General features: G+C 32.1%; 1 protein-coding gene across 2 annotated transcripts; it reads left to right on the top strand.

The window, feature by feature from the left end:
- Positions 1–665: 665 nt before the first annotated feature.
- On the top strand, positions 666–16,001 carry LOC137630087 (transmembrane protein 98-like). 2 transcript variants are annotated; one of them, XM_068361569.1, is made up of 6 exons: positions 666–848; positions 7,033–7,212; positions 7,736–7,845; positions 11,513–11,625; positions 13,163–13,363; positions 15,493–16,001. In XM_068361569.1, exons 2-6 carry the CDS (start codon positions 7,070–7,072, stop codon positions 15,574–15,576), a joined length of 651 nt encoding a protein of 216 aa, XP_068217670.1. In that variant the 5' UTR covers positions 666–848; positions 7,033–7,069; the 3' UTR covers positions 15,577–16,001. The 2 variants fall into 2 exon arrangements, with proteins under 2 accessions (XP_068217670.1, XP_068217669.1); XM_068361568.1 differs by having other exon boundaries at positions 671–848; positions 7,733–7,845.
- The last annotated feature ends 506 nt before the right edge of the window (positions 16,002–16,507 follow it).

Below are 16,507 nucleotides of genomic sequence, written 5' to 3'. Positions count from 1 at the left end.
TGGATTTTTTTTTTTTTGCACACATCTTTATTCATTTGATGAATTTCGGGGTCAATGATCGTGAGAGGAACCCGGAAAATCAAAGGAAAACCCAAAAGGAAAAATCAGCATCTGAAATGAGCTTTTAAATGATCATTGGAATCTTCCACTAAACTTTTATTTTGCATATTTCGCTCATAGTGATCATAATTCGCTATGCCTTTTCTAATTATGCAATATGAATATTGAATAAAATGGTTCACCGGTAGGCTATGTGGTAAAAAGATCCCCATTTAAGAAACTATACTTAATTTTCCGTCGAAAACCCCAATTTTTATATAAATTTTAGAAATGTCTACAGTAAACTGCGCATGACAACTGCGAAATAAAAACAAAGTATCAATGGTACGCTTCATTGGACAACGCACAGATGTCATGTAACACCATCAATAAATCTTAAACTTTCATTGTGGCAACACGATGGATTATCGCCCTCTTTTCTTAAAAGTTTAGCGAAAATACATCACAAATTTTCACGAAGTGAAGAACCAGACGTATAGGTAAAAAGTAAATACAGAGAAAGGGATCAGTTGGTAACCCTGTCTATGTGTGCCCACGGCCACCAGGGTCAGGTGGGTAGATGTTCATGGAAGGGGGGCAACAGGTACCGGGCCATTTACTGTTGGAGAGAGGGGCATAGGAGGGAGGGATGGTAGATCTGGCCCAGGCAGTCCACAGGAAGAGAAGTGAAGAGAGATTGCTGTTCGTGCATGTTCTCAGGTTCAAGTGCCATGGTTTCCGAAGACACTTGAGAATCGGGGATTACGAGGACATACGGGTTACCGAGCCAGACTGCAGAATCTCCTACAGTAAGTAAAAAAAGGCACCGATGCTGGAATCCCATTATTCAGAGCAGTGAAGCATAAGTTCGAGAACTTGCATCGGACTATTACCACGATCTCGTGTCGTGTTTCCAAACGTAAACTGCGTTCGATTTGAAATTGCGGAATAGACGAAATTTCTCGTGTAGACTCAGTGGTTACAAATAATGTCATTTTGTAAAACCTAGTGATATAAGATAAAAATTTTGACATGTGATGAAGTAAATAGCCGTTCTGTTGTTATTGTGACGATAGTGCTGTGCATGTTCCCCCAGCTTGGCGGCGCTGGTGTCGGAAGCGAGTGAAAACTTGTGGGACTGGCGGGGTTTTGGGTTGCAGGCCGAGAAACAGTATCGGAATCTGTGACATATTGGGAATTCGACACTGGTTATGGGAAATTTGTAATTTGCTAGTGTCCTGTGCCAATCTGCGTTTTATTGGCGGAAATCTTTCGCTTTGGAATACTGCCGTTCATTGACAAGTGCGTGTGAGCATTCCTTCTAATGAAACATCAGAATATGTGACTTGGAATCAAGGTTCCTGACCCGTGATTTCTAGACACATGAATGTAGCCTACATTATTGAAGCTCAGATTACACACACACATATATATATACACACACACACACACATATATATATATATATATATATATATATATATATATATGTGTGTGTGTGTGTGTGTATGTATGTATGTATTTGTGTATACAGTTTTATATGTGTAGGAATTATAGTATATATGTGCATATTCGTATACACACACACATATATATATATATATATATATATATATATATATATATATATATATATACATACACGAAGCAATTTTATGATTCAAGTAATGGAGTTCACCAACGCCTTACTTCGTAAAACCTAAAGAAAAAAAAAAAAAAAAAAACAAAGGTGTGGGATAAACAAGATTCGAAATAATTTTTTTAGGACCAGCTCGTCTTAAAAGGCGGTATGCCTGAAATACAATTTGAATCTCCTATATGTTAAGATTCCAATTTTCCTTGTACAATAGAAAGTATCATTACAAGTATCGAAAAAACGTTTGCTCTTTCCCAGAGGTGATACAAACGTCTGTTCTCTTCCAGAAGTGATATGAACGTTTGCTCTTTCAGAAACAATACAAAAGTCTGTTCACCTGCTGGAATTATATCAACGTTAGCTCTATTATAGAAATATTACAAACGTTTACTCTATTACAGCAATGAAACAAACATATATGTTCTTGCATAAATTATACAAACGTTTGCTCCATTGCAAATATTATGTAAATCTTTGCGCCTTTGCAGATATTATACGAACGTTTGTACTCGTTTAAATTATCCAAACATTCGTTCTCGTTTAAATTATGCAAACGTTTGCTCTTGTTTAAATTATGCAAACGTTTGCTCTCGTTTAAATTATGCAAACGTTTGCTCTCGTTTAAATACTGTAAACGTTTTCTCTTTTAAATACTGTAAACGTTTGTTCTCGTTTAAATAATGCAAGCGTTTGCTCTCGTTTAAATAATGCAAACGTTTGCTCTTTTAAATATTGTAAACGTTAGCTCTCGTTTAAATATTGTAAACGTTTGCTCTCGTTTAATCATTGTAAACGTTTGCTCGCGTTTAAATATTGTAAACGTTTGCTCTCGTTTAATCATTGTAAACGTTTGCTCTCGTTTAAATATTGGAAACGGTTGCTCTCGTTTCTATGATGCTTGTTAAAATTAGACAAAAGTTTGCTCTATCACAAAATTATGCAAACGTTTCCTCTCTTGAAAAAATAATACACCGGCACTTAATTCCTAACCTCATAAACATACGCACCCATGCGCGCCCACATACAACCATCAGGAGCCATTTTTCATGGTTGTTTATTCTTGATTCAGCATAAAAATTCATGAAGGCAACAATGACTCATTTGTTTTTCTCTTAGGACAAATCCCCTAAAGATAAATACATACATATATATATATACATATATATACACACACACATATATAGATATATATATATATATATATATATATATATATATATATATATATATATACACACGTCTCCAAAATAAAAATTGGAACCTAAAGCAAGATTTACTCAAGTGAATACTACAAAAGGAAAATACTGAAATTATTTCATGAGCGACTACTTTGCCCACAGTAATCTAATCATATTGACAATTATGATTATATACTGCATATATATATATATATATATATATATATATATATATATATATATACACACGTCTCCAAAATAAAAATTGGAACCTAAAGCAAGATTTACTCAAGTGAATACTACAAAAGGAAAATACTGAAATTATTTCATGAGCGACTACTTTGCCCACAGTAATCTAATCATATTGACAATTATGATTATATACTGCATTTATATATATATATATATATATATATATATATATATATATATATATATATATATATATATATATACACGCCTCCAAAATAAAAATTGGAACCTAAAGCAAGATTTACTCAAGTGAATACTACAAAAGGAAAATACTGAAATTATTTCATGAGCGACTACTTTGCCCATAGTAATCTAATCATATTGACAATTATGATTATATACTGCATATATATATATATATATATATATATATATATATATATATATATATATATATATATAATATATATATATATTAAAATTAAAACTGAAAGCACCCAGCAGAAATGTAGATAGAATACCTACGTTTGATACAACTAGGCTTCTAGAATATGAACGCAGAGAAACATTTGCAATTGAATGTATGAAAAATTTGCCTTCTAAGAGACTTGAAGAGACGAAGAGCAGACAATTAATGAAGAATGGTGTGTTATCAAGAACAAATATCAGTCATTTGGTCGTGAAGTTATGGGACATGCCGCTACAAGAAGAAAGCCATGGATATCGAATGATATTTGGGATACTATAAAAACGAGACAAAAACAGAAATTGATTGTTGAAGAGTAGTGAGTAGTGAAAATTTCAAGGTAGAGCGTGCTAAGTATTCCAGTATTGATAGCAAGGTCAAAAGAAAAGCCAGGAATGACTGGAGAGAATATTTAGACAGAAAAGCAGATGCTGACAAAGCTATGAATTCAGGGAGGGGCTATAGTGTAAGGATTGTGCATAGAATTATTAATGAAATCTCTACGCAGGTAAAGAAGAAGCATATACCCATCAAAAAGGGGATGGGTCTGGTATAACAACAAAAGATGAAAAAAGGGCAACGTTGGATGGAACATTTAGTGAGGTTATGAATAAGAGATATGAGGGGAATAATTTGATTGATATACTTGTAGCTGATGAAGACCTTGATGTGGCAATGAATGAATTATAGTTTGTTTAAAGTCGAAGCTTTCATTAAAAAAACTCGAGAGGGAAAGCCTCTGGATACGATGGAATAACTGCTGAGATAAAATTGGTCGAAAATTAAATAACTCCCACAGTACTTAAAATATTATTTTGTAGAATGTGATGTGAAGAGGCAAAACCTGATGAATGGAAGCTAGGAGGGTTGGTGAAAATGGTAAAAAAAAAAAAGACTTAACTGATTGCAATAATTACAGAGGCATCAATCAAACTTACCCAAGTTGTCATGAAAATATATATGCTTATTCTAAAAACATTTGAGAGAAAGATTGATGGAAAGCTGAGAGATGAACAAGTAGGATTTCGAAAAGATGGAAGTTGTACTGACCAAGTTTTCATTTTAAGACATTCACAGCAATGTGTATAATATAGCAATCCCCTTTTGATGGCATTTCTGGACTATTAAAAAGCCTTTGATAGTGTGCACCGGCCAATTTTGTGAAAAATCATCCGATATTATGGAATTCCTCTTAAATATGTACTCCAAGGTAATGTGTTGTCACTTATGATGTTTATCCTCCTCAATGTTTTTGTAATGCGTAGAACAGTTGGAAATGGTGTAAAAGGCTTGGACTGGATTGATAATAGGAGATTAGCTGACCTACAGTATGCTGATGATGTTGTCCTTATTAGCAGAACACCACAGGATTTGCAATGCTTGCTTACCAAAATGCATGAAATATCACACGAGGTTGGGCTCAAGATAAATAGAAGAAAGACAGAGATGATGAAAACGGAATATGAAATGGAAGATGAAATATCATTGGAAGGAGAAAGGGTTAATGAGGTAGAATCATTTAAATGTTTGGGAACTGTAATCTCTAATATAGGGTCTTTAGAATTGGAGCTTAATAAAAGACTGAAAATAGGCAAATCAGACAATGGCTAGGTTAAGTAAAATTTGGAAATCAAATCGCCTGAAATTACATATAAAAATCCGGTTATATATCAGTTGAGCGACATCTGCATTACTGACAGGCTATATATCAGTCTAGTGAGATCGGTGTTATTGTATAGACATGATTCGTGATATGACAATGAAACAATATCAAACAGATTTTGTATATCTGATAACAAAGCCCTCAGAAGAATACTGGGAATTAAAAGGCAGGATAGGATTAGAAATGAAACTGTTGGAGAGATAACAGTACTCGAGTACCATATGTGAATGAGATCATGAGGGGTAGATGGAGATGGTTTGGGCACGTTCTTCGCAATCTTCAAGAGAGATCAGTTCACCAGACTTAAAACTCCACAAGGCACTGGAAGTGTTGGAAGACCCAGGCCTACATGACTAAGGACTAAGAAGCGTGAAGTAGATGATGAATGGAGAAACGACTGGAGAAATCTAATAGAGGCCCTTTGCGTCAATAGGCGTAGGAGGAGATGATATATATGAAGTGGAATCTACAAATTATAGTGTTATGTTTATACATTTATTAGGTTACCCACAGTCCAGTAGATTTTGAATATTAATCCTCCTTACGATAGATAGACAGACAGACACATACTAGGTTGGTTTGTTGTGAGCGATCGGACGAAAATCTTCCATCACCACCAACTCGTAGTGGCCAGGGAGGTGATGACAAATTGCCAACCGCTGGTATGAATAAGGACATTTTTGTGGTATATATATATATATATATATATATATATATATATATATATATATATATATACCCACACACACATATGTATATATATATATATATACATACATATATATATACATATATATATATATATATATATATATACATACATATATATATATACACATATACATATATATATATATATATATATATATATATATATATATGTATATATATATATATATATATATATACACACACACGCAATGGCCCTGACTATAAAATAATAGGGGTCATACTTCAGGAAAAACAGAAGCAGAAAGAAAATCCAAAGCTTAGCAATGGAGTGAAAGAGAGCATCGTTAAACAGCTTAATCCTATATTGATTACTGATTTAAACGTGGAAAGAAGTGACCCAAAGGGAATTTTTTTTAAAAATAAGAACCTCTGTATTTCGGGCTGCAATACAGCTCCTAAATGCATGCTTTGCACCTACTTGTATCAAAACAGAAATGATAAGGTAGGGAATACCAGGAATATATCCATAAAAAAGGGTAAATACAAAACATATACTGTAAAGGGTAGCAAATATTATCGAAAATACTTCCCTGGCATATTAATTTACTTATTTTTTTTTCAAATGTATTGTTCGTACATTTACAAATGGTTTTCTTATACGATGCGAGATAATTTTGAATTTCGTTTTGTCTTATATTTTGTACTCTTTTTAATATTTATTTTCATCTTAGTGCCACTTCGGTGGTTCTACAAGCTGCACCTCTGTGACACATTGCCCAATAACCCCAGCTAAGGGTCATATAACCCAAATTCCACAAACCGAATTCATACTTTTGTTACGCATTACATCACAGAAAAATCACTTAAAAAAATGAGAATCTATTAAAGTATTTTGCAACTCATAGGCTTTAGTGTTATGGGGATGTATAATGTTTCTCCCCTTATCTATTTAAAACTATAAACAACCTAAATTATGATTTTATAACTTTAGAGGTAAGTCATTCAGTCAGTTTTGCATAGATTGCAACAATGCTGTCTTGCAGGCAAATTCGAATAGATTATAATTTAGCATTCATAATGGTCCTCAGTGGCCTAAAAGCAATGGGTCATTCCCAGATTTCACGCCGATTTTTTTCCACATTTGTTCATGAAAATTTTAACTAAAAAAGTCATTTGTAACTTGCAGGATATGAAGGACAGGTAGTGGTTTTCCCAACGGCAAAATGGAGGTCGTTGAAACCCTAGTGGCGGTCGCCCTTGGCGTGTTGGCGGCCGTGTTTTTGGGGTCCCTAGCTGCCCTTGCCCTTGTGTGCTACAGGAGAGCTATGCAAAACAAACACCAGCTGTTCTCGAATCCTGATATGAGGTATGGATATATATATATATATATATATATATATATAGAGAGAGAGAGAGAGAGAGAGAGAGAGAGAGAGAGAGAGAGAGAGAGAGAGAGAGAGACTATTAAAAATGCTCTTTTAACCTTGATAAACCCATCCCTTGATTTTTATATTCCATGACGCCATTTCAATCTGCCTCTTCTACTTACACAAAGCGAACTTCTTCTATGTACACAAGTCTAAATTAAATAATTCGTAATAAATTAAATTACAATTGTGAGCTTCTATTAGACACGCACATGCAAGTACACACACACACACACCTCTCTGTTAAACTCATCATTAAGTTTAAACATTTCTGTATTTGACATTTATATGTTTTTGTAATACTACCAATGCCTGGACTTGAATGAAATTTAAATTCTCTATCCACCCCCAAAAATGAATGAATACACGGTGATAGACAAACAAATGGAAAATTCTGTGTAATGCCTTTAAATACTAACAATAATCCCAAATGGTTTAATGCAATTTAATTCCTTCCAGAAGTGAGCTCGAGGTAACAGATGTCTGGAGCGAATTGGAATTAGATGACGTTCGTTTAGCACCACAGATAGACAAAATATTAAATGATACTCAGTGGGTTGATGACGCAACAGGTAAGTGAACTTTGTATGGTTACTTCTGTTCATATAGAAATTTCGACGGGGGAAAACCCAACGAGGTTCTGACATTGTGAAACAGGCGAATATGCTATTATGAAGTTCGAGGGAACACTCGGAAGATTGCGAAATGCAGGCTCTGGTTGGTCTTTGAAAGCACATACAGTAGACGGTTTATCTAATTTAAAACTTACAATTATTAAATTCATTTCCTTCACTTTGTTAATTCTACATTGGTGCCATCCCTTCCATTCCACTGGCCCAACATACCCCCAACCAACCATTGTTGCTGCGAGACCACTTTACAAAAATAAATCAAATCCGTCAAATAACAGATTTGAAGGACTTTTAAATCATCCACTCTTGAGTGCCTAGAAATTAATCTTCAAGGAGCTGAAGACTGCGGAGTTTTGTTTACAGTAATACACCCAACAATGCACCAAGCTTTACTATGTCCCAAAAAATTCCGCCAAATCAAGTAAATTTTGCTATGTCCGTGCTCCACTCTGTTGCCTAAATTCAGCTATGTCCATAAGACTCCTGTATGTGTACTAAATTCTATAATGTCAGTTAAGGCTACGTGAAAAATAAGCCTTTATACGCTGATATAAAACGCATCGTTAAATGAATAAATATATATAAATAAATAAATATATCACATAATCAAGAAATTTTATGGAATTTTCTAAATAACATGAAATCACAGTAGATGAAATATTCTATATATCTAGATTGTATTTCTCCAAGGTTTATCAATACTCCCCTAATATAATAGAAAACACCGAGAATTTTGAAAGAAAATTAATCTATCATACCACCATATCAAAAAAAAAAAAAAAAAAAAAAAAAAAAAAAAAAGTTCACCAACATATCTTCATTAACAACTTAAAACTTGATTTTATATCGAACTGACCATTGAGATGGAGCAATGTTTTGGTAATTTTCGATTAATAACATACTAAGGTCAATAATATTTGAAAATCAAAATTGTCTCATCAATTTATATAAGCCTATTACCAATATATATATATATATATATATATATATATATATATATATATATATATATATATATATACACACACACGAATATGTTTATCTATCTATCTATCTATCTATATATATATATATAAATATATATATATATATATATATATATATATATATATATATATATATATATACACACACGAATATGTTTATCTATCTATCTATCTATATATATATATATATATATATATATATATACATATATACATATATATATATATATATATATATACATATACATACATATATATATATATATATATATATATATATATATATATATATGATTAAGCTAGTATTAGTACAAAAATAACTGTCAGTTGAATGTTAATAATGAATACCATTTGTCGCTTCATATGCTGTGAAAATATCGTTGACAAATAATGCATAGAAATATTCTAACGGCATTTCTTAGTGCACAAACACAAATGTCACGAGGTCATTTAATACCATTAGAACAACAATGGCTTTAGTTTTTAAGTATTTACCATGCAATGAGATGAGAGTTTTACGATACCTCATATTGTAAAATTGCCTTCTTACGAAATGGCATTACCTTGTGGTAAGTAATAACAAACAATCACATACTGATAGACGCTTACCCATAATAATAATAATAATAATAATAATAATAATAATAATAACAACTGGCATTCCTTCAGTAAAATATATTCGAGACTATCATAGCTTTAACGAGATAAAAAAAATGCAAAATAAAATAACAAAGTTTAGCCTATTTTATTTTCTCTATGCCAAAGCTTTTATATGAGCTGATCGAGCATGTCATATTGGCCTTTACATTAGAAAATAAAGTCTAGGAGAATCAACAGGTGAAACTAAACATTATTATGGATACTCACACCGGTCAACATCTCACCAGCTGGAGTCACCTTGAATTAACAGCCTCACACGAACATTCACATTCCCTCTCGTAAGTGGGTTGGTTGTAATTAATTTAAGGGTAAAATAATTCACGGACACACACGTAATAACGTAACAATTTAAAACACGAGACAGCAACATCTATTTTGGGGCATCAAATCGACGCCATCCATCCAGGGTACGACAACAAGGAAACAAGGACAATATAAAGACGTGCGTTTTCTCCAAACGTTGCCAAACAGCACTTCCTTTCATAACTCTGAACCTTTAATGTCGTTGACTTCAGAATTTCGCGAATAGTTATAACAAAGGTGATGTTAACTAAGATCTTTGTATTTATGGTGTGGTCGGATTATGAGCTGATCTAAGATCAAATAACCAAAAAATCAGGTAATCTAGAAAAAAAAAAATGTGTGATCGATAGTGATTTCTTCGAAGCAGCCCAACATTGAATGGTGAGAAAGGATGGGCCAATAGATACTCTCTGCACATAAGAAATAAAACGATGTTAAAGAAATAACGATTACATAAGAAAGCTGTGTAAGAAAAAAACGTCTACTGTATATAAAAAATCAATTTAAAAAACGAAACGAACAAAGACTACTGCCTTGAGGAATATCGTGGCATAAACAATTTAAAAGTTTCCAATCTAAGTCTCTGAGTTAAGAGTGGAACTGCTATTATAGGCAGGTGAATAACAATCTTGGTCGATATAAAAAAACAATTTTCTAACGTCAATGCATTCACAATGGCACAACAGTTTGCGGTTTCAATTATGAGCAACAAACCAATTCTATCACCGTTACCTCTGACATCTTCAAAACGTGAGCTCCCTAAGGGCGTGTCATAGCATGGCCCCCTCCAGGCAAAGTGGTTCACAAAAGACATTCGGCCATAAATGTTTCATGTATCTGTTTCTGAAATCATGGAACAGTGGGCACAAGTAGCTAAGAAACAGATGATAAAACGATAAATTTGGTATTATTAAGAAACACGTAGTTGTAAAACGTATTCTGAATGAATATTTTACAAATAGTACAATGCAGTGGGAATAAATATCCAATAAACCCCATTAATGCATATATATATATATATATATATATATATATATATGTGTGTGTGTGTGTGTGTGAGTGTGTGTGTGTGTGTGTGTGCGCGTGCGTGTGTGTAGCAGATAGAAAGATATATCAGGATTAACTTTCCCTTTAAGAATTAGTGGTTCCATAACATTTTCTTTGGATATGAAAAATAAGTTGCCAGCATCACGGCCTTATCCCACTGAGTGACCAAGGGGGAATACTATATGCCAACGACTTTTGGCATTTCTTACTTGTTCCCTATAAGGCACTAACCAAATTAATAGTTTAATTTTCAAGTCTCAGCTATCACTCAAAGCATTTTGCAGCCTAAAATAACAAGGAATAAAGGGCTATATACTTAATTTTAAAGCAAAATATGCATAAGATTATACTAGAACACCTCTACCGTAAGAATTTAAAGGAAAATATTGAATTTACCGGCAAGAAAATTCAATCTATTAACAAACAAATGAATGTTTTGTGGACTAATTCCTATGTAATTAATATTTCATGACCGTTGTCGGTTATCATAATTAAATTGTAATTTGATCTAATTGTTTAAGAGCAATCCGTTGCCAACATCTCTTACCCCCAAATACAATTTACAGTGATTTATTTAGTTGTTTTAATAATCTTATTGCTCACACAACCAGGCGTCATCGCACACTGCCTGGCCATCCTGAAACTGTGTCACCAGATGACGGAGAGGCTTGTGGCCACGACGATGACCCCTATCCACAAGGATCGGCTTCTAGATATCATTGAGGTAATTCAATTGACTATACTTTGGGAATTTATTATACTAGTGAAATTACTGATATTATCCAATAATCTTCCTAGTCAGGTAGTTGAATCGGTGGAACTTCAAAAGTTCAAACTTGCCGGTGATGTTTTTTATATTGAACAGGCTGACTTAAGTTTCTATTATGTGAAAGATATGTTTTAATGTTGTTACTGTTCTTGAAACATTTGTTTTAATTGTTCATTACTTCTCTTTTAGTTAATTCATTTCCTGATTTTCTTTCCTTAATGGGCTATTTTTTATCTGCTGAAGCACTTTTATATCATCCTGCTTTTCTAATAATAATAATAATAATAATAATAATAATAATAATAAAAATGATAATAATGATAATAACAATAAAATATTCATTTCACTGACATTCTGAACAGATCGATATCACTGAAGTAATCTTGAAAGACTAATACTACCACTGAGATTATCTGTAGGAATAATGGCATTAGTATCCATAGGAATAGTTACACTTGTATATACTAGATAGCATTGCAACTGATTTACAATTAAAAAGAAATATTCATAACTAATAATTGCCTCTGACAATTTGCACGATTTCTGCATGTTATTGCACGATTAACTAAAGCATCTAACGAATAACTCCCTTCTCAACGTCATATTACATGGTATTTATAGTTCTTTTCAACAGACCGAATTCCCAAGAATATGCACATTTAAAATAATAAATTGCATATATTTGCCAAGTATATTTAAAGGTAATAATCTACATTTAATTGTAAATATAACTATCTTTCAGATTATGCAAAAGTCATTTCATGCTCTTGTAGTGAAATAATAACTACTTGCATGTTTTGCTTTGTTATCCAACCTAAAATATTAATAGAGAAATTGAAGTTTTGTAATGATAATTTTATTTTAGTGTCGGTAATTTGTGGATTATCTTTGTTAGTTACATGCTAAACTGTACTTTATGAAATTAACAATCCCATCCTCATCTTTTCAATATTCGAAATGTTAGAATATAATGAATTTTTTTTTTTTAGTATTTTTTTAACTAAAAGAAAAAATCTTCAATCAATCATTGAATTGAATTGAATATGGGATTTAGGTATTAAGCTCAATCAATCATTCACTCTAATCTACCCGCTTTTATTCCTCATAAATAATCTGATCACTCCGTTACACCATACACTTTCATTTATCTCTACTCATTCACTGATCTACTTCATTTATCCATATTTACTCATCTACTGATCACCTTCATTTATCCTATTTACTCATCCACTGATCACATTCATCGATCCCCATATTACTCATTCACAAATCGCCTTCATTTATCCCTATTTATTCATTCACTGATCACATTCATCTATCCCTATTTACTCATTCAGTGATCACCTTAATTTACCCATATTTTCTCATTCACTGATCATCATTTATCCCTATTTTCTCACCCTATAATCACCATCAAATCACAATGAACGCACACTCATCAGTAGCAGTCTGCTTACACATTTACTATCTTCATCCCCGTGAATCTTATTAGGTCACGCAACGTCTGTCTCCAAGGATCGACGACGTCGCCCGAGCAATGTATCCCCCTCTGGATCCACGTCTGCTGGAGGCTCGTTGCTCCGCCTTGGTGCTCACGCTCACCCTCCTGGCCTGGCACGCTCGCTACTCCACCTCCAACTCGACAGTGACGCTCATCAAGGAGGCACTGGCTGATATGGACAGACACTTGGCGGTAAGGGTGGCTACAGATTTATTTCTATTACTAGCGTACGCAACCCGTCAAAAATGATAGCTAACTATTATATATATATATATATATATATATATATACATATATATATATATATATATATATATATATATATATATATATATATATATATATATATATAGCTAGACACTTGCTCTCTATTAGACAGAGGAGATTCTATCGTGGATTAGACTTTTGTATGGACACGATTCCTTCTTAGCTGTCTTGGTTAGACACTTGGTCGTAGAAGTAGCTACAAATATTTGTTTTTACAATTCTGTCGTGGGTAGAAATTTAGTTGTCAGGATGGTTATTATCGTTCTTTGAGAGACACTCATCGATAGCCACCAAGTTAGGATGACTATAAATCTTTATTATATCGAGGATAAACATTTAGAAATCAAGTTGTCCCTGAGTTTTTCATTGCTCTCTCGTAGATGGAGTTTGGGAGTTAAGGTGGCTAAAAAAATTCTTAATTTTTCTATAATTAGCCATCGACAATAATGGCAGCTATGTTAGACTCTTTACTTTCCTGTTTAAACCTCTCTTTTCTCTGATATGGAACTATTACTTTATATCATCATGAAAGGAAATGCTTTACAAGTCATCTCTACAGAAAATGCTCTTTTAAGTGACAATCAGAGGTACTAAGTTATAAGATTAGTAATATTGAGTAAATAAGAAATTCATAACGAATGAATCTATATCATCTAAGTATTAATGCCCTAAAACAACTGTCACAGCCCTTTAGAAATTCAAATAGAGTAATATTTAAGAATGGTGGCACTAATCTAAATTCTGAAATATTGAAATTTTCAAGCAATTAATCGCATGTATAGTATAAGAAAGGTAAAGTATAGCTTTCACGTAGAGATGAAAATATCAGTGTTAACGAGAGATTATTTAGTTAAAAGATTCGATACCATTTGACCCTTTAATTATAAAAAGAAAAGAAAACAGGTTAAGTTCATTCACGTTACTTGTAATAATTCTACACTTAATATTGGTGATGAAATTACTGATACAATGTTGGGTGATATTATAACACTGCAATAATAATAATAATAATAATAATAATAATAATAATAATAATAATAATAACAACAATAATAATAATAATAATAATAAATTTCATTAGACGAAACCTAATTCATGATGCGAAGAAAACTTACGTCAGAGTATTACACCCTTTTCAAGTTCAGTGAGTAACATTTCTTGAAAGACAATTTATCTTTTGACCTTGAATAATTAAAAAAAAAAATCCGAATCCAAGCTTGGTTCCATCCAACCCTTATAATAGTACCCCATGCAGATGCCATTTTAATAAATACCACATTCACTGATGAACTACTTGTTTTGTTTTAAGTTTTTATAGTTTATATAGGAGATACTTATTGTAATGCTGTTGCTTCTTGTTACTCTGTTTCCTTTCCTCATAGGGCTATTTTCTCTGTGGGACCCCCTGGGCTTATAGCATCCTGCTTTACCAACTAGGGTTGTAGCTTAGCAAGGAATAATGATAATAATAATAATAATAATAATAATAATAATAAAGGGCGTGGGTGGAAATTTCCTTCGACCCAGGACCCACTGAGGTGAGACCCCACCTGAAGCTAAGTTTGAATTGGACCAAGAAATCGTTGTTTTATCGTATCTTTACAATGTACTGACTTGATAATGTATATAATTAGATTCAATGTGCGTGATATATATCTGATTCTAGAACTACATAGAACTAGGAACAGTAAGGTTTAACAACTATTAATGAATACGAATTCCCATGCATATCACAGACACACCACACAACACGCACACATACATACAGTATACATATATATATATATATATATATATATATATATATATATATATATATATAAAATATATATATATATATATATATATATATATATATATATATATATATATATATTATAGTGTATAAATGCATTTATATGTACATAATTTTTCTCTTATACAAAGGTGAATTAATATTCCAATTATAGCAGGGTTTAAAACATGGAAATCGATACGCCAATCTTTTAAAAAACTGACAATCATCAAAGCATGAAATTTCTCAAAATAATACAAGTATATTTTCACATCAACAGGTTCTACGCGAAGCAGCAATGGCCCACGAGACGTACCATGGTATTTTCAACGAAAATGAAACCTGTAATTCAACGGAATGTTAATAGGCCTGTGTGTGATATAACAGCCGTAAGGGACTAGCTTTCAAAATCCTTGGTGAACTTTATATCTTACAAATACTATATATGTTTCGTGATATTTGTTGATCAGAAAATTTTTATCAATGATATTCCCTAGTGATAGTATTTACCCTTTCCTGTGTTAGTCAATGCTTTCCACGTTTAACTTATGAAAAAAAAATACGTTATATCTATAGAATCGTAAGGAATAATAATTTAAAAGAACTGATAACTATTGCTATATAATAGGTAACCTATTGTATATGTTAAACAATTATGACTATTCAATTATTTATACACCTTAGTTCAACCACTTTTCACAGTCAAAGTATATTTATTTCGTCTTAAATTTTGTTGTCTTTTATATTCTTTAATACAATTTTGTGCCATAACTATCTCGCTAATTACTACAGTGCGCTTATATATATATATATATATATATATATATATATATATATATATATATATATATATATATATATATATATATATATACATATATCGAAAGCAGCATTAAAATCTTTATTTACGTCCGTTACTGTTGTTTAAATCTTAACATTACACTTTTAAGGTATGGATAAGTCTAAATTGTATCTAATTAGACATGCTCGAAATTTTTCATATAGAGATTTGTTCTAGATCAGAACATCCTTGTTAAAACTGACTAAATTGACTAGAAATAAACATAAGAATACATCGTTTTGGGGAAAAAAAATTATCGAAAAAGAAATTTTCAGTGGATAAAAAATCTGGCAACGTGAATTATATTTTGCAAAAAAAAATGGTTACAGAATATATGTAATTTATAGAAAAAGTTAGCTACAAGAAGTAGCGTTAATAAACGTATTTAGAAAAATATTTGGTTGCAAAGCAAAGCTGACAATGGAAGAACTTGTTTTGGAGCAAAAAATAGGAA

This window comes from Palaemon carinicauda, chromosome 38, assembly GCF_036898095.1.
Source record: "Palaemon carinicauda isolate YSFRI2023 chromosome 38, ASM3689809v2, whole genome shotgun sequence".
Classification (NCBI taxonomy): Eukaryota; Metazoa; Arthropoda; class Malacostraca; order Decapoda; family Palaemonidae; genus Palaemon; species Palaemon carinicauda.
The sequence above is the reverse complement of the archived record's forward strand: the minus strand, read 5'-3'. Positions and strand labels throughout refer to the sequence as shown.

Excerpts from the sequence above, each read along its gene's own strand:
- LOC137630087 (XM_068361568.1), top strand. The coding sequence starts at position 7,070 with ATGGAGGTCGTTGAAACCCTAGTGGCGGTCGCCCTTGGCGTGTTGGCG. Across the intron at positions 11,626-13,162 it reads GGCTTCTAGATATCATTGAG|GTCACGCAACGTCTGTCTCC; the intron begins GTAATTCAATTG and ends GAATCTTATTAG. Across the intron at positions 13,364-15,492 it reads ATATGGACAGACACTTGGCG|GTTCTACGCGAAGCAGCAAT; the intron begins GTAAGGGTGGCT and ends TCACATCAACAG.